Here is a 25,018-nt window from a genome sequence, read left to right on the forward strand (position 1 = left end):
CAGATTTGAAAACTTATTTTTCTAGAAATTTGCATTTTTAAGAGACAGTGAATTAAGCAAAACACAGATCTCTTTCATGATGTTATCCTCACCTTGCATCCTAAACATTGGCCAGGCTTGGTTTCGATCATTTTCTAGGAAGTAATATTTTCAGAGTAAGTACTTGGTATTCTGAGCCCTCATTTCAAATACATTCTGTGTTTGTGACTCAGATGGCGGGGGGGGGGGGGGGGGCGGATACCTGAGTAAAAGGATAAGAAATGGGAATTTAGTAAAGTTTCCTAATGTCATTACGTTTCATATAAAAACAAATAGATTTCCCATACTTTCTTTTTAAAAATTTGTAAATGTTCATTATATTTGAGAGAGAGAGAGACTGTGTGTGAGTGGGGAAGGGCAGAGAGAGGGAGACACAGAATCCGAAGCAGGCTGCAGGCTCTGAGCTTCAGCACAGAGCCTGATGCAGGGCTCGAACTCACGAACCACGAGATCATGAATGCAGGGCTCGAACTCACGAACCACGAGATCATGACATGAGCCAAAGTCAGACGCTTAACCAACTGAGCCACCCAGGCACCCCGATTTCCCATACTTTAAACCTGCATATATTAACAATGAAATATCTCTTAGATGCTGAGGGGCACAGAAGACTGATATATAAAATAACATGCCTTATTATTTCTCAGTCCTCAGGTGGGAAAATTTGGTTTACATTGTGAAGAGATTCTTTGGACATCTTGGTTTGCAAGCTTAAGCTTTCTTTAAATTTGAGCAACGTCTGTACATTAACGGCACACAACATCCCTTCTATAATTTTCTCACGGAGGTGTTTAAAAAGGAAAAAAAAATATTTCTTTTGTTCCACTCCTGTTGCATACCCCCGATTTCCCCCCTTTGAACATATTTATTGAGTGCCGTGATGAGCTCGGCATCCAGGCACCCAGGGATACCATCCACATTAAGAATTTGTCCCTCCGTGGTGGTGATTACATTTCTCGTTTCTTGCGTCCCTGTGCCTTCATCCCTCTGAAGGCTCTACAAGTCTTCCTGGAGAAAGAGGAATCACTCCCCATGCCTTTCTTCAGCTTGGGGCCTCCGCATTTACGCCACAAATGTTTGAATGTCAGAGACTATCCTAGGCTGGGAATGCACAAAGGAAAAATATAGTCCTTGTCCTCAAATAGTTTGTAATCTACAGAGGAAAACATATGCCAGAAATTACACTGTGAATCTGACAATAGCTATGATTCACAGATCGTAATTAACATTGAAACACATAGCCCGTGCCAGTCACTGTAGTGAGCGTCTCACATTTAATTCATTTCAATCATACACTAACCCTCAAGTGGTACTATTTATACCCCCCTGTTATACGGAGGGGCACAGGCTGAGAGAGGTTAGGTAACTATCCCAAGGTTACAGCTGCTAAGTGACGGAGCCCAGACCCAAACCCCTGTTTTCTGACTTTTAAGTTTCTCTCCTCAGTACCGACCCTCTTGTGGGCTCGTAGGACTGCCCAGGGAGGTGAGGCATGGTCTCACAGGGGAGGAAGTTCTGGAGATGAAATGTGAGGAATGAGTAAAAATTTGTTACGAGAAGATTGGGTGCATTTCAGCGAGACAAGCAGACGTACGAGGGCAGAAGACACGGGGGATTTCGGCGGATTCCGGAAAGCACACAGTTTATAGAGCTGCAAGAAGGGGACAGGTAAGGAAAGGGTGGTGCCCAGGTGGTAGAACTGCACCAGATCATTCCATGCAGAGGAGCTGAGATTTTAACCTATGAAGAACTTCGAGCGGAAATACGAAATGGCCAGATTTGAGCTTTAAGAAGATCATGGTTCTGGGGAGCCTGCGTGGCATAGTCGGTTAAGCGTCTGACTTTTGGTTCAGGTCGTGAGCTCACCGTTTGTGCGTTCAAGCCCTGTGTTGGGCTCTGTGCTGACAACTTGGAGCCTGGCGTCTGCTTCGGAGTCTGTGCCTCTCTCTCTTCTTCTCTCTCTCTCTGCCCCTTACCTACTTGTGCTCTCTCAAAAACAAGTAACAAACATGTAAAAAGATCATGGTTCCCCATGAACCATAGGGAACCATGGGGTTGCTGGGCCCTTGAGTCTTGGCGCAAACAATTCTCATTAGTTTGAAAGATCCCATATTGGATACATAGTTACCCGTTGAGTTGTGTGCCCTCAAAAGATGTCATCGTCTTAAACCCCAGTATCTGTGAATGTGACCTTACTTGGAAATAGGGTCTTTGCAGATACAACCAAGTTACGATGAGGTTATTAGGTTCCTAATCCAATATGGCTGGTGCCCTTAACAAGAACAGAAAACAGACACAGAGAAGGCCAGGTGACAACAGAGGCAGAGATCAGAGTGACCCAGGTGCATACCAAGGAACACCAAGGGTTGCCAGCCATCACCAGAAGCTAGGGAGGGGCAAGGAAAGGTTTTTCCCTAGAGACTTCAGAGAGAGCATGGTTCAGCTGACACCTTGATCTTGGACTTCAAGCCTCCTGACTTGTGGGAGAATAAATTTCTGGTTCAAGTCGCCTAGTCTGTGTGGTACTTTGTTACGGCATCCCTAGGAAACAAAAATATTAACCTTACTTTCTCTAAATGTGTTCATCAGTAAGTAATATCTGGGAGATTCTGTGCTAAAGTGCATAAGGGAATAAAAGTCATGGCACAGAAGAGTAAATTCTTTGCCAATTTGCCCTCTGTGCTGTGGTGTTTTACCTTGTCTGGTTCCACTCCTGCAGTTTCAGTCCAATGAGAGCAGTAGCCATTTGAAAAATAGAATTTCCCTCTCTTATTTTACTTCACTCTAAATGCCAAGTCATGAATTTCAAAGGGAAAACATTTGCCATGAGTAAATTTCCTGCACTTGCCTTTGCAAACCGGAAGGAAACACTATTTGCCCACTACTACACTCACACAACAGAAGGATTTATCTGTCTGCAGTTCGTTGCCTAGTTTCAAAGGTGGTTGCTTAATTATTCTAAACATTTTTTTGAGGTTTAGGGCCCACCATAAATTAGGTAGGTGTCTCCGTTAAAGCAAGGCTTGTTGGTTTAGATTTGGCAAAAGAGTTTTCTCGTGACGACAAGGGTGGTTTGAGAGCACATAGCTGATGAACTGGGTTCCAGAACACAAGGCTTTGGAGCAGTAATGAATCGGGAGCAGTATTACTGTTAGCAACTAATGCTAATTGGGAATTAGTATAATATAATAAGAATAAGAATAATATATAATAAATTACCAACAACTTAGGCAAACCATCTGAAGGCACATGGCTCTACTTAGCATCAGGGTTCATAATATATATATGTCCATTGTATCTCGATAAAGCGGGAAGCAATAACAGAGAAGACACCTGAAGTTGGAATTTAGCATTTTGGATTGCTTGTCTGGGCCTGGAAGATGTTTGGTTTTTTTCTAACCTTTTAAAAATTTAGTAGTTATATTTACAACATGCCTGTATTGAAAATTTGTATGTCCAGATCGGAATAATGTCCTTCCTGAATTTCATAAACTTTGGAAGTGTTTATACTGGCGATGGAGGAAGAGAACTTTCTGAATGATACTGATACTGTTAAACATCAACCAGTAGGTGGCGAAACCTGGCAATAAAAAGCTTTTTGTTTGGCAGACTGGTGAATAAAGAAGGAAAACACAGGCCTCTCAGACTCTTGATACAATCTCTATTCCCTGCATCTTGTTCTTTTCCCTTCCTGGTGCTACCCGACCAGAATCCAGCCAGGCGAAGCTGGCCGAAGGGTAGCCCATTGGCTCTTAAAAGCGGAAGACATCCTGCAAAGTCAAAAGCCTATAGCGCATACAGGTGAAAGGTTGTTGGAAGGTGTCAGGCACAGATCTAGGATTCAAACCCAGGACTCCTGACTCAGGCCAGGGCTCTCGCCACTCCCTCGCCAGTACCCAGAGACAAACAGTTAATCCACACACTTCCTACAATACTTGCCCTCACGCTTTAAGATGGAATCTAATAACCAAATCTGAATGCAGGAATGGTTTCGCTCTTTCTGTACAAAGAAAATTCAGGACAGTCCTGTGGAATATATAATCTTAGGCAAGGACTGTAATGCAGACCTGTCCTGAGAATGTCTGCTGATGGCCGAGATGCCACAGAAGGAGTAAGTCTTAGAGAAACCTGTAAAGTGAGGCTCTATGGGAGCAAAGGAGGGGAAAAAATGAGGAGACTTTTCTTCCTCTGGGAATGGGAGACCCATTTCCTTCTGGGAGTGGGGGGCTTCTTTGCAGAAGTACAATCTCTTCTCCAGCTCTGTTGTCACATTTCCTCACTCACATGCTGGGTCTCAGAAGCACTAAGGCTTTCAATTCCTCTTAAGTAATTTTGGGGGGGTTAAAGCAAGGTTCTGAGCTGATCCTTAAACTATAATGTTGTGGCATTGGTACAGGTTTCTACTATTTCCCTGAGAACATGTATCCCGGGTCAGTCTATGCCCAGTGTCTATCTCCAGGCCAGAACCTGTCCGCCACCCCCACCCCACCCCATTGCCATGTCACAGCCATTAGGAAGTAGGAAGGAGGACCTTCCTTCATTCCTTGCCTGGATAAGTTTGTACAAGGCACCCATTCCTACATGCAAGCGCTTGGCACATTGGTTGACTGGGTATGATAAATGAAATGAAAGTAATTTGTGCTTATTTTGCTTAAGAATACATGCTTTGATTTTAGACTAGGAATGAGACAAAATAAAGATGATGCCAGAACATGTTTGTACACATTGCAGTGCTCATTTGTCACGTTTCTATGAGCACTGTAATCCAGCGTCCCTATATACTTGTGTTTGAGCCCTGTTAGGTAAGCCGCTGTGCTTTCAGTAAACACTTTTTTTCTTGGCACTTTATTTGTCAAAGACTTTTAGAGACAGAAAATAGTTAAACATGCACAACTCGTTTGTCCTCTTGTGCCTTTTCTCCTAGGGGCTATTCATGCTGATGAATGAACGAGTGTGTGTGCTTGTGTGTACAATGTATCTGTATGTAGTGTGTGTGTGTGTGTGTGTGTGTGTGTGTGTGTGTGTGTGTGTGTAGATAACTCGAGGAGGTGCAGCCATCTAGGATTGGCTGCGGGGCGACCCCAGAAGCCTTGGGAAACCGACCCACGCTGGTGTTAGACCGTGGGCCCGAAAGTCACCCTGGAGACCTCTGCAGCGTCCAGCCCCAACCGTCGGGGGCAGAGGAAAAACATTTGCTTAGCCATTTTCAAGCCCTTGATATCCTTGACTGGCCCCTCGCTGGCCCGCTGGGAGCCATGTCTGGCCTTGGTCACGGACGGGGTCTCCAGGGTGTGCGTCCTACCTGCACACCTAGGAAGCGGACTTGAAAGTAAACACTCCTCCTGGGGCTTCCCTTGCCTCTCTTCACGGCTGAGGGCCCATTGCTCGGGGGGCAGCAGGGGCCTGGGTCTTCTCCCTGGCAGCTGCCAAGAGCTGGTACCACGATGTGAACGTACGTACACACACACACACACACACACACACACACACACAGACCACCACACACACTCGGTTGAAAGGGTCAAAGCAGTTCCCGGCCCTTACACACACCACACACGCACACACTAGGTTAAAAGGGTTGAAACGATTCCCGGCGCTTACACACAGCACACGCGCGCGCGCGACACACACACAACACACACACACACACACACACGCTTAAAAGGGTCGAAGCGATCCCCGGCGCTGGCGTCCTCGGCGCACCCACCCGGCAGCCGCGTGCGGGCCCCCGGGCGCCCCCGCCCTGGGGGGCGCTGGGGGCCGCAGGCCCGAGGAGGCCCGCGCACAACCGCGCCGGCCGCGCGGGAGGCCTGCGCCGCCCGCGCCACCCACCGGCCGGGCCGGGCGGGCGGAGCGGAGCGGGCCGGGCGGGGGGGGCATCGCGGGCGCGCCCTCCCCGGCCGCGGCCCTTGCGCGCCATGTGTCCTCGGCCGGGCGCGCCGCTCCCGGCCCGGCCGCGGCTCCTTTAACCCGGGAAGGGGAGCGGGGCGGAGGGGCGGCGGGGCGGCTCCGCGGAGGGCTCTTTCTTTCTTTTTTTGAATGAACCGTGTGACGTACGTACAGGAAACCGGTCGGTTAGAGAGAATGAAGTAAGAGGCCAGGCCCCCCCCCGCCCCGCGCCCGCCCCTTCCTCCCCGCCCCCTCCCCCGCCCGCCGCGCTCCCGCCCGCCGCTCTCGGTTTCCCCGCCGAGCCGCCGCCGCCGCCGCCAGCGAAGGTGCCGGGCGCCGGGCCCTCCCCGCCGGCGCGGCCGTCATCGCCCAGAGCGGGTGCGCGGCGGGAGCGCGGAGGGGGCGGCCGCCGCCAGCGCCGCCGCCGCGCAGGAGCAGGAGGAGGAGAAAGGGTGCGCAGCCCGGAGGCGGGGTGCGCCGGTGGGGTGCAGCGGAAGAGGGGGTCCAGGGGGGAGAACTTCGTAGCAGTCATCCTTTTTAGGAAAAGAGGGAAAAAATAAAACCCTCCCCCACCGCCGCCTTCTCCCCACCCCGCCGCCGCACCACACACAGCGCGGGCTGCTCGCGCTCGGCACCGGCGGGCCGGGCGCGTCCTGCCTTCATTTATCAAGCAGCTTTTCGGAAAATGCATCTGCTGGTCGGAGTTTAATCCGAAGAGGATTCCTGCCCCCGTGCCCGGCTCGTCCACCGGCCCCCCGTCCCTGTCCGTCTCCCGTGGAGGCGTGAAGCGGTCCCGCGGACAGAGATCCATGTCTGTGCCCGCGCGTGTGTGTGCGTGTGTAAATTGCCGAGAGGGGGAAAATCGCAGGACTTCTGCCAGTGCCGGACTGAAAATTGTAATTCATCTGCCGCCGCCGCTGCCTTTTTTTTCTCGTGCTCTTGAGCTCTCCGGTCGGGATTCCTGCGGATTGACATTTCTGTGAAGGAGAAGTCTGGGAATCAAACTGGAAATTCTCCTCATTTGTCCCCACCGCACCCCACCCCCGACTCCTGATTCATTTGGAAGTTTCAGAGCAGCTCTACCTGGAGAGTTCTGGAGATCGATGGAATCTTTGCCTTACGCATTTGTTTTGTTTTCACAAAAAAGGAAACTTGACAGAGGATCATGCTGTCCTTAAAAAATACAAGTAAGTTCTTTGCACAGGAAATGGGTTTAATGTAACTTTCAATGGAACACCTTTGAGATTTTGACTTTAAGTGCGTTCGAGTGAGTTGAATTTCCAGGCAGTTTAATACATTCTTGTCAGCCGTGTAACTTGCAGTGTATGCCCGGCTTCCACCCAGTGTTTAAAAGGAAAGTGCACCTGATTTTGACTTAGTTTTGTGTTGTTGTTGTTTTTTTTTTAACCTTTCAGCATCACAGAGGAAGTAGACTGATATTAACAATAATTAATAATAATGTGCCTCATGCAATAAAGATCCGAAAGGAATTTAAGTAAAAATTTCCTGCATCTCATGCCAAGAGGGAAACACCAGAATCAAGTGTTCCGCGTGACTGAAGACACCCCCTCATCCAAGAATGCGAAGCACATCCAATAAAATAGCTGGATTATAACTATTCTTTCTTTCGGGGCCGTGGGGCGGGAGCAGGGGCGAGAGGTGCTGTTGGTCCCCGGCTGCTTTTCCTCGGGGGCAGGATGGCGCACGCTGGGAGAACAGGGTATGATAACCGGGAGATAGTCATGAAGTACATCCACTATAAGCTGTCGCAGAGGGGCTACGAGTGGGATGCCGGGGACGCGGGCGCCGCGCCCCGGGGGCCGCCCCCGCGCCGGGCATCTTCTCCTCCCAGCCCGGGCGCACCCCTGCGCCCGCCAGGACCTCCCCGCCGCCGCCCCCGGTCGCCCCGCCGCCGCCGCCGCCGCCGCCGCCGCGGGCCCTGCGCTCAGCCCCGTGCCACCTGTGGTCCACCTGACCCTGCGCCAGGCCGGCGATGACTTCTCCCGTCGCTACCGCCGCGACTTCGCGGAGATGTCCAGCCAGCTGCACCTGACACCCTTTACCGCAAGGGGACGCTTTGCCACGGTGGTGGAGGAGCTCTTCAGGGATGGAGTGAACTGGGGGAGGATTGTGGCCTTCTTTGAGTTCGGTGGGGTCATGTGTGTGGAGAGCGTCAACCGAGAGATGTCGCCCCTGGTGGACAACATCGCCCTGTGGATGACTGAGTACCTGAACCGGCACCTGCACACGTGGATCCAAGACAACGGAGGCTGGGTAGGTGCATGTCCGCTTGAATGTGGGCTGGACGTTACCGATCTGAGGCTGAGAATCCATGGTTGAGTGTGGGTGGGCTTTTGGGCCAAGGGCAGGCAGGCTGATGAGCCAGTGAAGTAAAGTCAGATTGCCCGCCCCCGCCCTGCCCGGTAAAGAGCTCTCTCCCTGCCAACCCTACTCTTGATGATCCCTTCTGGCCAAAAGTGGTTTTTCCTCACTCGCCATCCTTTGAGGTTTAAAGACCCAGCATTTGCTCTCCGGTGGGAGCTCGGGGTAAATGGTTATGCCTTCAGGGTTTCTCAAACCGGGGGCCCAGGTATCCTCGCCCCCACCCGGGAGACTACTCATGAACTAGACGTCAGGTTGGGTTGGCAGTCCGCATCCTGGCCAAGTTCCCCTGGGGGGTTGTGATTTGTACTAAAATTGGAGAACCACCCAATTAGAAGAACAGACCTCACCAGAGGACTAAGGGCATGCCTTTTCTGACTCACTTGGTAAAATCTGCCCAAAGAGGAAATCTGACGTAGCCCCCTTCCCTGGAAAACTTAGCTGTGTTTGTAAGGAGGTAAGCTGGCTTTCCGAAAGTCCGGGAACTTCATCCCGCGGCGTGTGTGCGGTCATTCCCAGTGGGCACGGCTGAGTGTCTTCAAGAACACTGGGCTAAGGAAACCTTATCTCATCGGTGACACAGAGTGTCCTGGCCACATGCTTTGTGTTCTGTTTCCATAACCGGTGTACGATTTTAAAGTTTACTGTAATTGTAGTATCTTTGACTTTTCACCGGCTAGGGTCCGCATCCTTTGGTGGTCTCCTCTCCTGAAAAAACTTGCGTCTGCGATATCCATATAAAGTGTGGAAGATTTGTGTGTGTGTGATTCTCTGGGGGAGGGGTCCAGATCCTAAGACTGAAGAATTGTCATTGAGATCTACATCTTCTATCTAAAATTACGAATTTAGGAAAAGAGCAAAAGGAGTGATTCTTGTCTAAAAATTGTTTCGGGCTTTTTGTTTTAACTTGAAGAACGATTTATGAGAAAGGATGCAACTCAGTGCTTCCTTGTATGTAGTCTCTAGGGAGAATTAGTGATATTATTTTATAGGACCTAACAGGAGCACAAAACCTAGAAGTGACTCCAAGTGGATTCAGTTTCAAGGAGCACATGACATATTTTACTACAGTTTACAAGTGTGCTAACATTAAGGCCAAGAAAAAAGAGAAAAAGCCAAGAGAAAAGTCGATGGCTGACATGAAAATCTGATCCTACTTGGTCAAAGTTGACCAGGTATTGGTGCCACTGTTGAGTGTTTAAAAGTAAAATATCCCCATTTAAATCTCTAAAATGTGAAATGCTCCTCATGAGTTGTTTTGTCGAGATCCCGTGTTGTCAGATCTTTAGTAATTCTGGAAGAATTCACTAAAGGGCCAAAGAATATTTTCTTAAATGTTCGGTTGAGTAGGTGGTTTTATTTTTAACCACCATCACCAAAAAGGTACGGAGTTCCAGACTCCAAAAGGATGGTTTTAAGACCAAAGTAAAACTGATTTGACAATTCTCTTCTGTATTTTTATGAAAAAATATTTCAAAAATTTCTTTCTGGCTGAAAGGAGCCCAAGGTGGTAACTGTCATCTGTTAAGTAATTTAATAAATAGAAAACAGAGCCATGGACATATGTTTATGATAGAGATTAAGACATGACCGGTCTTGTTTTGTTGCATTGTAGTATATTAACGTCTCATACAACTGGGTTTTCATTTTAAGTGAAGGCTCACTTTTAAACTTTCAAAATAGAGTTTTGGGAGAGCCTATCTTTGTGGGCAACAGGGATCTGAGTTTGATGAACGTAGAGGCTATATTTTATGATGCCAAACCCATATCGACAGTAGAAAGTGAGAACAACAATCCTTTGAAAAACTTTCTGCCAGTATCAAATATAAAATATATAGAGGCACAAATAGCTGTTGATAAAATGCGTCGTTTTCAGGACAACATGTAGATGGATGGCTCTTTAGGAAAACAAGGGAATTTGGCAAAAAAAAAAAGGGTATATGTCAGGAAATGTAATCATAAATGGACACTTTGGAATAAAAGTGCTAGCGTTTGAGAGTTATAAATGATTTACGTATCCTTTCATATTAAAATACTCTGAATACCAATGGTCAAGTTTCAGAAGAGAGCTAGTACATTCTTCTGACCTTTGACAATGACTCGTGTGGTTTCTAGGCCTCAGTGGATCAGATCCTCTATTGCACGTGTAATCATGGGGGCTTGAGATTTGAAGTCCCTTTTTCTCTTTGCTGCTCTTGACGCAAAATCAGTCTTTTGAGATTAAGGAAAACTGTGTGTGTTTCATGTTCCATAACTTGGAGAAAGCAGCGTCTTGGAATGATAGGTGTCTGAGAGATAGTCCCAGAAGCCTACAAATCAAATAAAGACTAAAGAAGAAATTGAGTTAGAGTGGAGTGTGGTTTTTATTCCTAAGTCCGAATAAGGCACCGTGTGGCAGCAGGACAGAGGGAGCACAAGACAGTATCGGTTCTGGGAAATGTCTGAGGCTCTGCTACTCCAGCTGTGGTTCACAGACCGACAGCAGGAGCATCACCTGGGAGACCGTCAGACGTGCAGAATCTCCATTCTCACCCCACAGCTAACGAGTCTGAATTGGTGGGTTCACGTGAGATAGATAGAGGCTTTCGGGTGCACGTGAGAGTGAGAGACGTTGACTGTTACCTACCATTGGTTCCTGGGGACATCTTTTGGGAAAAATGATAATCTGGGGTGGATCCTACAGCGTCCGATTCCGGCGGCCTCACAGGTTTCTAGTATTGCCTAGAATGCTGAGTATTTCCCAGATGTCCACTAGTGTGATCTGATCCTTGGAAGAAATAAGTTGGAACGAAAGAGAGGAGATAATTTACCGTAAGCTCAGTCTTCTCGAGAATGTTTTTCGTGGTAGCTGTGCAGTTTGTATTGGCATTATTGGTCTCAATGAAGTGACATCGCTTTTCTATTCCAATCAAAGGCAGGCGATTTAGCTCTTGATGGCTTCATTAGTTATTATTTTACCCCCTCGTATAACATAGTTTGAGTTCTATAGGTGCATTGAGTGGCCCTCAGATTGCTTCAAGGGGAGGGGGCTCTTACAGTCAAAGCGTTGAGATACGGGAAAGTTGATGGTATCTCCCTCCAGGCTGAGAAATGAGACAACATTTAGCTTCATGTCCCAGAAGAGAGTGAGGTGTGGGCTCCTAAAAGAAAGAGGGGGCTTAACAGGAGATTAGCTTCATTCTGTTGATGAGATGGTGGTGTTGTGACTTTTTCTTTTTTCTTTTTTTTTTTTGTCTTCTGGTCTCTGTGGTTTAGGACGACAGGAACTTACTTCTCCACATCCAGTAGAGGTTAGCTTCCTTTTTATTAGTTGGTCAGCAGACAGTTTCTGCCTTCTGTGTGCAGTCCAAATCTACCAAAACATTTGATTAATTGGAAAGCAATACCGTGCTCATGCCAGTGTGCAAAATACGTGAAAAAGCATCATTTATCTAGCGGCTGAGTATCAGCTGCTTATGGCCAAGTTGGCAGCAGAACGATAGGGATTAAAAATAGTCTGAAGATGATCCAGCCTTAAATAATATTTTTAATGATGAACTTTCCTTGGGAAAGTGTGTTTCTGCCTGCGAAGAATCACATGCTTCCAGGCAATAATTTACTTTGTAGAAAAAACTACATTATCGCCCCTCGAGTTTGCAAGTCACGTGCTGTTGAGTGATTATGTTTCGGGACCTTTGTAAAATTTTATGGTTCACTCAGTTCCCTTTTCTGTTTTAGGGCTTTTGTTGCTATTTAGTGTCTGTTAAAAAAACGTGGCTTTCTTTTGTGAATCTTGTTACTTTTCGCTGTGCTTTCTAGTGAGAACTGATTGATCTTTTAGCAATCCTTGATGGAGCTGATACATTTCAGATTGCTTAAATGTCATTGAGCCACACAGCACATCAGGTAACAGAAAGCCACAATTTTTTTTTTTTAAAGCAGACTCTTAAAGTCTTGCCTTACCTCTCTACTTCCAGTCCTAGTCAGCTTTTTGGAGGAAGGATAAAGTCACTCGTAAGGCAGGTGTGGGTGCTGCTGGTGTGTATTACTAGCAGTCGCTCCCAATCAGTTCACCCCACACCCATTTCTGAGGTCACTCATCAGGTTTTAGCAATAGCTGATCAAGGCAGTATCTCAGCACAAGTGCATTTGTGCTGGAAAAACAACACTGTCTTTGTAGTGTGCAAGTAGAAAGGTTTTCCCCCCAGAGATATATTGTATTTGAAGTTCAAAGGTTCCGTTAAACCTTTTTAAGGTAATCTAATATCACCTTATTCAGGTATAGCCATAACCTCGAAAGCTGGTCACCCTTTCCCCCAGCTACATACAGGAGACCACTCAGTGAATTTACTTCACTCCGAAGCTTTTCTTTCATTCTCCTTGGTTTGATTCAAACAATATTAGCGTTTGACATCTAAACAGGATTAACACTGAAAATCATCCAAGGACTAAGACCATTGTTGGACAGACATGATTGCAAGGCTTTATGTGCCTGGCCCTGGGTTGGGTTGAGGACACAGGAAAGAGAGCTTTACCTCTGCCCTGGATGACCTCACAGGCTCGTGTTGCAGGTGTCTAAGTAAACTCATAGATACACGCAGCCCTATAAACACGATCCCGGATTCTAGGATTGAGAGAGAAAAAGGAAAAAACAAACCAACATATATTATTCTGCATACACTTCAGTCATTGTCTAAAGAAGTTACTTCTAACTTTTAACAACCATATGGCTGTTCATGTGTACATTAGGATTTAAATAGGAGGAGAAATGTAGATAATCTAAAAAATACAACACAAACACTTAAGAATACTGAAAGGCGGGGGTGGGGGGTTCCCTTGTTAAATGTTTACCCATTAAGCACTCTTAGTACACATTAAGAAGACTTAATAAACACCTGTCTTCAGTTTTTAAAGTATTTCCTTAATTCTTTGTATGTAAAAGACAATCAAGTCTTTGATTAGGATGATTAGAATAATTTAACTTGAAGAACTGTCTTTTTCTTAAATCATCCTTGTATGCAGAAAAGTACAGGTTGATTTTGAACAGAACAGGGGCTCTTCCTTGGGGAGAGATTTTTTTTTTTTAATAGGATTTATTGTTAAGTTAGCTAACATACCGTGTATACAGTGTGCTCTTGGCTTAGGGAGTAGATTCCCGCGATTCATCACTTCCGTACAACACCCAGTGCTCATCCCAACAAGTGCCCTCCTCAGTGCCCATCCCCCGTTTCCCCTGTCCCCCACCCTGCCATCAACCCTCAGTTTGTTCTCTGTATTTAAGAGTCTCTTATGGTTTGCCTCCCTCTCTGTTTGAAACTATTTTTTCCCCTTCTCTTCCCCCATGGTCTTCTGTTAACTTGGGGAGAGATTTTTTTTTTTTTAAAAGCTTTTGTTTTCTTTTGTTTTAGGTTATGGTACTGTTTCATTTACTGAGTGGCATCTCTTCCAAAACTGTTTATAGAAATTTGTAGTCCATGGTAGCATTTGTGTTCCTGAAGGGCAGGCGTCGTACTGTCTACCTGCTGGCACTCGCGGTCCTCCTTCTTTCCAGGAGACGGTCAAACTTTGGACATTACGACAAAGCCTTTTTTCATTTTAGAAAGTACTTCTGTAGGCTACAGCTTGGTCTGATATACGCTCAACTCTATGGTGCTGACATTTCTCTGCTTTTTACTTTAACCCAGCTGTCCTTCAGTGCGAATGATGCTTGAATGATTGTTTCTATCTCTCCAAAACCATTTGGGCTTTCTCGTGGGGACCCTACCCCCACCTGCCCATCATTCCACCACCAGGAGGCCCGGGTGTAGCTCTCCCTTCCCTCCCTACACGGTCGGCGTCGAATTCACCTGAAGAAAAGAGCATCATGCCTGAAGTACCAGCAAGAGGGAGCGGAAAAGGGCCCTTCAGGGCTAGAAAATCACCTCTCCTCCAGGCTTGCTGTAGCGGGACGAGGCAGAATTCTGTCAGCAGACCCGATGCTTTCCCCCCAGAGATCATGAATTCCAACCACGTGCGGGGGGAAAAGATAGCATCTGCTGGCGGAACTCTTACTTGCTCTGATCTCTGCAGTGTGAGATTAGAAGGCTTATCCTCCAGCCATAGATAAGTTTTGACTAACTAAAACAGCTAAAGTAATGTATTCGAGACTTCTTCCCCAACCGCCCTCTTGAACCTGTTAGAAAGGGAATCTCCCTGCCACGCCGGGGTGACCCTTTGTAGCACCGTACGAAGCGCTGCTCGGGTGATTTTCTTGGGCGATTGACCGGATTCGCTGAGCCATTTCCCTGCGGAATGTGGACCTCTCGTACACATGACACGTAGAACATGCACTTCGCTGGGAAACCGTCGGGAAAATTTGTGTTCTCGTTCTGTTCCCTGTTTTGCCTTCCGAATTTCAGGGATAAAGCCATATTCCATTTTTAGTTAATAATCAGCTCATTGGCTCTCTGGGGCTTTGGCATAATGAGTCAGAAGCTTATGACTGACCCCACTCTCCTCTTTACTCTGCCTCCTGAAAACAACCCGAGGACCCACTGTGTCAAGTGAAGCTTAATATTCAAAGGAGATTTTCCATTAAGACTAATACAGCTTTCTTGTGACACTTCCAATTACTATCTCTCTGTTTTTAACTATCTCTTCTTAGCTGTGGAAACATCGAGAGCCTGCGACTTTTAATGCTCAGAGGACCAAACAAGGGATCAGTGTCATAGGCCATTTCTTCTTTTGACTTTTCCCATCACCTCGTAGCTGAGAATGAAGATTTCTCCTGCCTGTACGACACCACGAAGGTTATATCTGTGGAGTCACTCTAGAATTGAATTTGCGGCCAAGTGTTCCATTCAGGTGCACTCGAATTTCCAGGCGAATGTGGACAAATACTTAGTACTCTTAATTCACTGCCTAGTTGCTCTATATATTACCTTCTTACAATTAGAATAGGAATAAAATTAACTGCAAATTATAGCCTCAGCTTTGGAGATTGATTTTTTATCCTTTAAGGAAAGAAGAAAGGTCAGTCCATAAATGATGCCAGTTGGCACTTCTGAGTCTAAAATTTCAGGACTCCCTCCTAGTCATTTCCGTTGTGAATTCCTGCCAGTATCTCTTTCTCTCCCTCCCTCCCTCCCTCTCTCTGTCTTTCGTTTTAGGACTGAAAACTTTGGAGGTGGCTTGAGTTTTTTTCATAACAAATTATAAGGAAAGTGAGGCAGGGCCACTTACTAAATATTAAAGTGACAGTGCAAGAAGAAAATGGCGTGAGGAAGTCTTCTCAAGGAAAATGAGCAATTGTTTACAAAGCTGAACTCACAAAGGGCAGAGAGAGAAATGGAAAGAGATAACTGGACTCGAGACGTCAAAGCAGACAGGAATCTGTGAGGCATAATTGGGGAATAGTGGGAATAGTAAAGAGTCTGGCTTGGTTGGGGCGTAGAGATCGCTCATGCGATATGACTGGTCCCCAAGCTGAGAGGGTTGTATTTAACTTGGTAGAAAGTTACATGGAAACGGTTATGGAAAGGATATCGAAACGGTTCTGACGCAAGACGGGATGTGTGGGCTTGTGGGAGATTGCTGGACACTGGGAGACCAGATAGGAGGTTTGAACCATGGTGGCAGAGTGGGGAATGGAAAAGATGGGGGGCAGATATGGGGGAAAGGCCTGACAACAGATTGAAGAAGCCAAGGACTCTGGTCTGAAACCCAGCTGGTTCAAAAAATGATATTGTCCTCAAGAGAGAGAGGACAGTCGCTGTTTGGTGGGATAAATGGGATGAAGTTAATTTTGGACATTTTGAGATTCCAACATGGGTGTCCAACCCACGTGGAAATGCCCAACAGCAGTTGGCCTTAACGATCTGGAGCTCAAGAGAGAATCTGGGGCAAGAATACAATATGCCTTTCCCCCCACACCATGTAGATTTCCCATTTCCTTCCTTCATTTCCAAAAGTGGTCCTAACTTCCCACGCTGAATGCATACCGCTTTTCTCCAGAAGTCCTCCATAGACCTCTATGGATTGGATGAAGGTGGTTAACTTGGGAGTTCTGCTGTTCAAAGCTTGGCTTCCCACTCCAGTTTGCCTCCTGAAAAAACAATCCAAACTGGAGTCAAATTCGTGTTGTTCCAGTATCTTAATAATGACCACCATTTGTGGAGGTCTTCTAAAATCAAAGTGTTCTCCTCCACTTCCTCACTTAATGAAATATTTCTCTTATTATATTTATCCTCTACCCAGCAGAGTAGGTACCAGCACACACAGTAATTGTATTGAATGAATGAATGAATAAAAGATTATGTGAGAGGGACTTTGATCATCTAACTCATCCTAACCAACTAATGTTCTCCTACTCCCCTTGCTGTAGAGTGTGTGTGTGTGTGTGTGTGTGTGTGTGTGTGTTCCAAATGTCCCATTTCACAGATCTGTTAATACCTGATAGAAATGAAAAAAGGAAAACACCCATTAAGTGTTTTGATTTCATCCATGCCTCATCATGGAATTGAAAAAGGATGTCATTCATGCCTGAAGAGAGGTCTAGATTTTGCTTTATATTAGATGTTCAACTTTCATAAAAGTCCCTAATGCTCATTCTAGACACTAGGCCATTGGTTGTCCCATTGTGCCTGTTTGTACAAAGAATGCGCACAGTCCGTATAGATGTGCTTAGCTGCTCTCCGTCCCATGGCTCAAATCTCAAGCCCAGTGGAAGTCTTGATGCCTGATATGATTCATGACCTTATCATTAAAGAAATCAGGGCTTGTCCAGGGTTCTGACAGTGGGAACAAGGTGGTTTTTCCCTTCCGATTAGTGGTGTAGCTCCAATATAAAAGAATTACAGCTTAAAAGTCATCGGGGTAAATGGTCCCCTAGTTCTCCCGCAAACACAAGCAGCCGATCGAGGGTGGAAGTCAGTAGGGTTCAGTGATCCCAGAGGTGGGACCACCTAAGATTTTATTTCTCCGGATGCTGACCTGCGAGGAGACCACCCGGGGGGGGGGGGTGTCCTGGAGAGAACCGCCCGGAGCTTTGGGCTGAATCCTCGGTAATGCCTGAAGCAAGAATCACAGCCCGTCTGTGGTCTTAAGAACTGGTGGAATTTGTATTTTAAGACGCCTCATCCCTTGGCATGAAGCAAACTCAAAATGTTATTGCCCATCATTTGTCATCTGTTTGAGAACGATTGTGTGATTTGTTTACTTGTAATGAAGCTTGACCATACTTCTCCAGGGGCTTTTTAAAAAGAGGGATGTGTCAGCTTGCAGATTTGTCCCCATGAATGAAACCACAAGCAAATTCTCTTCTCTCTCCCACCCTCCCTCTCATTTCTTCAGTGACCATCTGTGCGTTATGTTGCCATTGCCAGACCCTCTTCAAGTGGCTTATCTGTGAGTGAATTCAGAAACTTCAAATTATAAAGGACACCCAGATAATTGGCCTGTTCTCCAAAGTATCCGTCCCCTGTGTTGCTGCCAGATTCCTTCTTAATGAATACATCCAGTGACAGTGGGATTCTCGAGCCGGTCCGTATCCGTGAGAAAATGAGCTTCCCTGCTTTGTAACAGCTTGTGGCTCCGGGGGGAAAAAAAAATGGCAGCCATTGCACAAAGTTTCCTTTGAATGTAGTTTTCTTTCCCATAAATGATACTTTGAGAATACACTTAAGGGGTTATTAGTTTTCTATTTCATGCTTGGCCTGTGTGTGAGAATAACACAAGCTGTCGCTGCAAATCAGTAGCTAAACACGCTTTGTCTGGTTAATGTGAGCATTTAATATTTGGCTCAATTAAAAATTAACTGATTAAAGTGCATGTCAAATGGAAATTGAAAATACCTTTGTAAGGAATATTGAAAGGGCGTGACCGATGAGGAAATTCGTGGTTTTAAAATGTGGAGACTTTGGGGGCGCCTGGGTGGCTCAGTCGGTTAAACATCTGACTTCGGCTCAGGTCGTGATCTCGCGGTCCGTGGGGTCGAGCCCCGCGTCGGGCTCTGTGCTGACCGCTCAGAGCCTGGAGCCTGCTTCGGATTCTGTGTCTCCCTCTCTCTCTGTCCCTTCCCTTTTTTGTTCTCTCCCTCTTTTCTCTCAGAAACGGGTAGATGAACATTTTTTTTGAAAAAATGTGGAGACTTTGGGGAAATGTAATATGAGTTGAGACGCTAGACTCTTCCTTCAGGCCTCTCTACCTGTTGGGCTCGGCCTGATACTGAAGGATGTCCTCCGTTTTGTTATGAAGGACCCAGCTGCGCCTCTGTGTTTTCTAGGGAATAACTGTGCCGTTTTGTTTTGTTTTGTGCTGGATCATACGATGAAAGCAGACAGAATAGGAGATCGGTTATTCATTAGTCCCACGCGTTTTTGTTTTTTTTTTAATTGAGCACATGCTGTAGGCTAGGCCCTGGGGATGTGGGAGGTGGGCACCAGATAGACCCGGCTCACAGTCTGCGGCGTGGAGAGAAGAAAGGCAACCACAGGAGGGGCATGGACTGGAGTCAGGGGAGTCTTCCCAGGAAAGGGGGCTGAAGCCTGAAGGATGAGTGAGACGTAACCTAGAGACGTGGGCAGGAGGAGCCACGTGTGGCCAGCAGACAGAAGGTGTAGAACAAAGGCCAGAGGCCTGAGAGCTGGTGAGCTGCGGGAACCGAGGAGCCCAGCCTGGCTGGAAAGAGGAGAGCAAGTGGACAGATCAGAAAGGTGACACGGGAGATGTGCCACCGTGGAGGGGTTTATTCTAGAAAGAGCCTGCCGTTAATGAGACTGGGGAGAGATTAGGGACAGGGAGGAGGCTAGCTCGGTAATTGGGCAAGAGACCGTGTGCCTGACCTAGAGGAGCAGTAGTGGCGACAGCAAGAAATTGAGAGCGCTGAGCAATGGTCAGGACTCGAATGGAGAGATTTTTGGGAAGATGTAGTGATGGACAGCGCTTCAGAACCTGGCTCATTTCTTCTTCAGGGACAGTGCTCTTTTTCCATAATCATTTCGAAAAGAGTACGGTCCTTTTTATAGTCATCATATATATACATACGTATATATATATATATATATATATATAATATATACATATAAATGTATGTATACATATATACAGAAAAATACATATATATGGTCTATAAAAAGGACCATACATATATATGTATTTTTTTTCTTATTTCCCATTCTTTTAAATTAACACCGCCTGGTTGAAAATGTCATTTTGTTAGAATTCACGCAGTAATCATTAACAACCAACAGACGTGTGCTTGAGGAAGGAATTCAGCCACACAAGGCAGTTCTCATAGAAATTTCCTCCACGTGAAAACATTGCAACAGTGGGACCTCACCCGGACAGAGGATGTTTGAAAGTTTCAAAGGAGCTCCGTTGTCTGGTGGCCCACGTGGTCTTTTTGACAACCCCAGGCATGGCAGATACCATACTCCCTCTTCTCTTCTGCCTGGCTCTTCCCACACCCTGTTTGTCCCGTGTTTATTCCCGTGCGAGGAGAGAACTGCTGGGCAGAGCCGCTCGACAGCCAGCAAGCGCCGGGGAACTGGAATTTATCCCCAGACTCGGAGCCCAGCGAAGCTTCCTCGACCCCGGGCTGCTTCTCAGGGTCCGTTTTCGCACGGACACCAGACTCCTCCACAGAAACGTAACCAAGTATATCCAGTTTTGGTAAATCGTATCCTCTCCTGCTTTTCATCTCAAAAACCGTCAGGATAACTCACATGTGGTCTTTTAGGGTATTTCCTCTCCTTCGATTTAGCTTTTGAAGGGTGTTTCATGTTGATGGTGGGGGGGGGGGTGGTGGGCATCGAACCTCTTGCCATGTGATGCCCACACGTTTGCTCAAGACCCCACGGCTGTGCTTGTGGGCTGGGTGGGCTTGAGCGTGTAACTCCTCTAGGGAGACGGTAGCATGAGGGACGGGACAGTTCTCTAAACTCCGCGAGGGTTCTGGAAGACAGCAGGGCAGGTGGGATTATAGGTGCTCATTTTGACTGGCGTCTCAGTAGCAATCCACGTTTTTATTTCTTTTTAAAAGTTTCTCTTCGGGTAAGCAACAGAAACTTGAGGACCCGGGTGCTTCTTGAATTTAAAAAATGGTGGAGGCTTCATCCGTAGGATTCCCATAGTGTCTAAAGGGCATGTGGCTGTGTTCGTTCAACCTCATTTATTCAACACCCACGGAGAAGAGCACGGAGGCTGTCACAGAAAGCGTGGCAGTCCAGAACCGTCTCTCATACCTCTCATGGACCCGACATGGTGGGGAAGTTAGAATAGTAAATCGGCAAATGATTAACAATATAAGGACTACAATGTAACCAAAATGGGACAAAATGATACAGCGGTGTCTATGGGGCTTACTGACTCTTGCGTGCTCTTCTGAGGGTCATCTAGTCATATTGCACATTAGACAGAGGAGAGCAAATGGCTTTTGTTTTTAAAGCTTAACAGCTGAAAACATAATGCTCTGCCTTAAAATTAATGTGTATATTAGTATAATACAGCCTGTATGTCAGTTTAAGATGGGTTACCATACACAATATAGAACTAAAGACGACTTCCATTTTTGGCTAAAATGTTTGGACCATTTTTCCCCCTTACCCCTTCTGATCTTTTCATTTTCCCCATTTCCTTTTAGTTTCACATTGGCCAATGGCCCCAGTCACTGAAAGTCAGGAGGAAGCATGGAATTTAGTGAACCCCAACATGTGCCAGACTCTGGGCTTACTGCTTCTATGAATAGGAGATGATCTAACCCTCACAACCTCTTCTCAGGGTAGGAAGTAGAATTATAGATTGAGGAATCAAAGGTTCTGTTTAATCAAGGAATTTTGCCTCTTAAGAGACAAAACCAGATTCTTTTTTAGGCACTCCAAGTGGTAATGGATGTCCTCTAAAACTTAAAGGATTTTTTTTAAATGTAAAACAGAGCCCTATTAAAAAGTAACAATTTGATGCATGTGACTTTTTCGTTTCTTTTGTGTTTCCTTGGGAAGCCAATTAGTCATCTTTATTTTAGTAACTAGGAGGTGAAATCTTCCATAAAGGGGACTTTTAAAAGTTCTTTCATAGCTGGAAAAAAAGAGAGAGAGAGAGAGAGAGGGAGAGAGAGAGAGAGAAACATTTTGTTTCTGTCTCTCTTCTCTTTGGCTCCAACAGTCTGTGTAAATAGCCTTTGAAAAACAAGTAGTAATCGCTGTTTCGTAGGAAGACCAGACACCTGATTCAGAAGCCGTCCCAGGGGTCTGCATGTGTGTTGGAATGACAGATCCATCGTACTTTCCTGGTTCCAGAGAAATGACCTCACTGTCCAATTGTAACCTGCCTGATGCCGTAATCAAAAGGTGGGGGAAAGTCTGCGGTTTTACCTCGGGTGTGATCCTCAGCCCTTCGCTGTCTTATTTTAGGCATGACCTTAGTGTTTTTTTCCAGAGTCCAGAGGTGAAATGACATGTTACTCAAGCTTACAAGAGGATGATGTATCTTTTTTGATGTATATATTTAGCTGTAAATTTTATTCTACTCATAAACAAGTCCACTTTCAGCAACCACGGTGTATCAGGGGAGAGTTATTTCCATCCCTTGGTTTAATTTGGATACATTTGACCTAGAACAGCACAGTGTTTCCACAATAACATTTGAACAGGATGCCGCAGGGCTGGTTTGCAGGGCTCAGGGAGCGTCAGCATGGGCCAGGAAACTACTTTCTTAAAAGAAACTTAAACACTAAGTTCTGACAAGATAGGAAACTCTTACTAGGCTCCTTAGTAAACCTATCTCTTTTTTTTTCCTTGCTTTTTCATTAATTTACATATCTCTTGGTGTTATTAAACAGTAAGATTGAATATTTAACGTAAGTTCCTGTGCCGAATAAGTAAGTCTGATTCAGAAGGAAAAAAAAAACTGTTTTAAGGGATTTGTTTACGAAAGCATATGTAAATAAAAAACTAGGGGCGCCTGGGTGCCTCAGTCGGTTGAGCGTCCGGCTTCGGCTCAGGTCATGATCTCGCGGTTGGTGGGTTCGAGCCCCGTGTCGGGCTCTGTGCTGACAGCTCAGAGCCTGGAGCCTGCTTCCGATTCTGTGCCTCCCTCTCTCTCTGTCCCTTCCCCACTCACACTCTGTGTGTGTCTCTCTCAAAAATACATAAATATTAAAAAAAAATTTTAAGTAAGAAATAAAAATGTGCTTCCAACAGAATCTAAAATGTTTAATTTATAAGCTATAACCCAACACTATAATATTTAAAAGCCTGCTTAATGTATCTTTACAAATCCTTAAAATCCCAATGACTTGAGATAATTAGATTCTTTGTTCTTTAATGGCTTTCTATGTGACCTCCTAGCAGTAGGGCCTGATCTCAGGACAAGGGAGAAGTAAATTTGGATTCCGTGCCCAGGACGGGCTCCCTAGTTTCCAGGGTGAAGAGAAGAAAACTCTGCCCTTTCTCTGCCTCCGTTTTCTACCCGGGATTATTTGTGATGTCTACGTGGAAATGTAGAGCATTCGTTTGTCCCCAGGACTGTGATTGGTGAATGAAAGGCCTTTATGACTGCAAAGTCCATTAACACCCTGTTTAGCAATTAGGATGATTCTAAACACAACTAAGAAGTAGGAAGGAATTTCATCCCCTGCTATGCAGAAGGGTAACACAAAGGTTACACGCCAAAGGTCACACCCATTATTCATAAGAGCTTGGCCATCATTCTTAACAGATTTGTGTGTGTGTGTGTGTGTGTGTGTGTGTGTGTGTGTGTGTGTGTGTATGGAGAAAAAGAGAGAGACAAATGTACATAACCTAAAGGGTACCATTGTAACCATTCCTTTAAGCATAGTTAGTGACATCGAGTACATTCACAGGGTGGTACAACCCTCCCCAGCGTCTATCTCCAGAACCATCTATCTCCCAAACTGAAACTCTGTATCCATTAAGCACAAAGCCCCCGTTCCCTCCCCCCACTCCCCCACCGCAGCCCCTGCTAACTACTAGCCTGCTGTCTCTAGAATGTGACTACTCTAGGGGCGCCTGGGTGGCGCAGTCGGTTAAGCGTCCGACTTCAGCCAGGTCACGATCTCGCGGTCCGGGAGTTCGAGCCCCGCGTCAGGCTCTGGGCTGATGGCTCAGAGCCTGGAGCCTGTTTCCGATTCTGTGTCTCCCTCTCTCTCTGCCCCTCCCCCGTTCATGCTCTGTCTCTCTCTGTCCCAAAAATAAATAAACGTTGAAAAAAAAAAAATTAGAATGTGACTACTCTAGGTACCGCGTACGAGGGAATCACGCTGTATTTGTCCTTCTGCCCCTGGCACCTCTCGCTTAACGTCATGTTTTCAAGGTCCATCCGTGCTGGAGCGGGTGTCACAATCTCATTCCTAATTTTCAAGGCTAAATAATTTCCCGCTCCCATTTTCCTTTAAATACACGTCTTCACAAGATGGGTTCTCATTTTGTTTCCAGCCAATAGAAATGGCACCTGTGGCCGGTTAGTACTGAGTGGTCATCGGAGCCTGCAAGTTATTAGAGCAGTTATTCCAAGAGTCTGACGGTCAGGGAGAAGATAACCGTGCTGTGAAACCCGGCTCAGGAACCACAGACACAGCCTCGGTGCGGGGCAGGCGGTCGTGAAGATCTCAGCAGCCCTTGAAGTTCTCTCTGGGCTGTGGCACAGGCTCACTTATTCCTAATGATGCTGCTGGGTCATCAAGACGGGGTCCCTTTCCATAGGGAGAGGCGAAGAGTTCAGGGGAAGCGGGTGGTCCCTATCTGAAATGACTCCATTCCAAATGGTTAAAATTTTTGAAAAGTGTAGGCTTCAGTCAGCTGAAAAATCCACCTCTGTGAAATGACTCATGCCAGAACGTGGCGAAAGAGAGGGGGCACGGCAGGGGCGGTGTGACAAAGATTGCATAGGCTGAGCGCCCTCAAAGGGCATGTGCTTCCCTGTGTGTCCCTTGTCTCCCACCTTGCTTTTTAGAGCGGAGAATCGAGAGGAGCTTGACCTAAGTCGATACGGGGATTGGTAGTTCTGGGGGAGTTTCTGCCGTCCGGCTGTGTCTAAATGATCCTCGCTCTGCCTGAGTGACGTTGTCCGCATGTTAAGTGTCACTGGCCACCCTGCTGCGGGACACGGAGGGGCTCGTGTGCGGAGCCTTCTCGCAACGCCTGAACCCTGAGCATCTGCCTGGTGACTTCAGTTTGGAGGCTCTGGCCCGTGACATGTGGTCATCCGCTCATTCACCATTCTCAGTGCCTTCGAGGTTTCTCCATGCCGTCTCTGGCCTCGTGGAGGGCAGTCTCCCCCGGGGCAGCTGACGCGTGAACAGAAAGATCTCCTCCCCTTGCGTTTTTCCTGAGAAAGTCAGGGAGGGCTTCCCGGAGGAGGTGCCATTTGGCCTGAATCTGGAAGGATAATTGAGAGCCTGCCTTGTGGGGAATGGGAAAGGGCACTGCGTGCAAATAAACAGAGTGATGAGAAGGGTCTGACGAGCTCGGGGATGGTACAGAAGCGAGCATGACCAGAATAGACGGGTTGTGGGGGTGGAAGGCAAGGAGAGGAGGCTGGAGGTATAGCCGAGGCCGATTCACTAGGGCCTGAGTGTCCCCTGCACCCCGCGAGCAGTTTAGACTTGATGTTTCATGCAGTGGAGAGCCAGTGAAGGTTTCTAGCAGGATCGTGAGTTGTGATGGCGGTGGAGGGGGCAGGAGGGAGGCCAGGTGGGAAGATGGGGCAGGTGTCCATCTTGCCATGGGGCCGA

The 25,018-nt window shown here is 46.7% G+C and overlaps 1 protein-coding gene across 1 annotated transcript in view; it reads left to right on the forward strand.

The window, feature by feature from the left end:
- Positions 1-6,344: 6,344 nt before the first annotated feature.
- The window catches only part of BCL2 (BCL2 apoptosis regulator), a 176,758-nt gene continuing 158,084 nt past the window's right edge, over positions 6,345-25,018 (forward strand). The window contains 3 exon segments of the mRNA XM_030292171.3: positions 6,345-7,737; positions 7,740-7,837; positions 7,840-8,202. Of these exon segments, the coding sequence (XP_030148031.1) occupies positions 7,626-7,737; positions 7,740-7,837; positions 7,840-8,202 (573 nt within the window). The 5' untranslated portion in view covers positions 6,345-7,625.

The sequence above is a fragment of the Lynx canadensis genome, chromosome D3 (assembly GCF_007474595.2).
Source record: "Lynx canadensis isolate LIC74 chromosome D3, mLynCan4.pri.v2, whole genome shotgun sequence".
Classification (NCBI taxonomy): Eukaryota; Metazoa; Chordata; class Mammalia; order Carnivora; family Felidae; genus Lynx; species Lynx canadensis.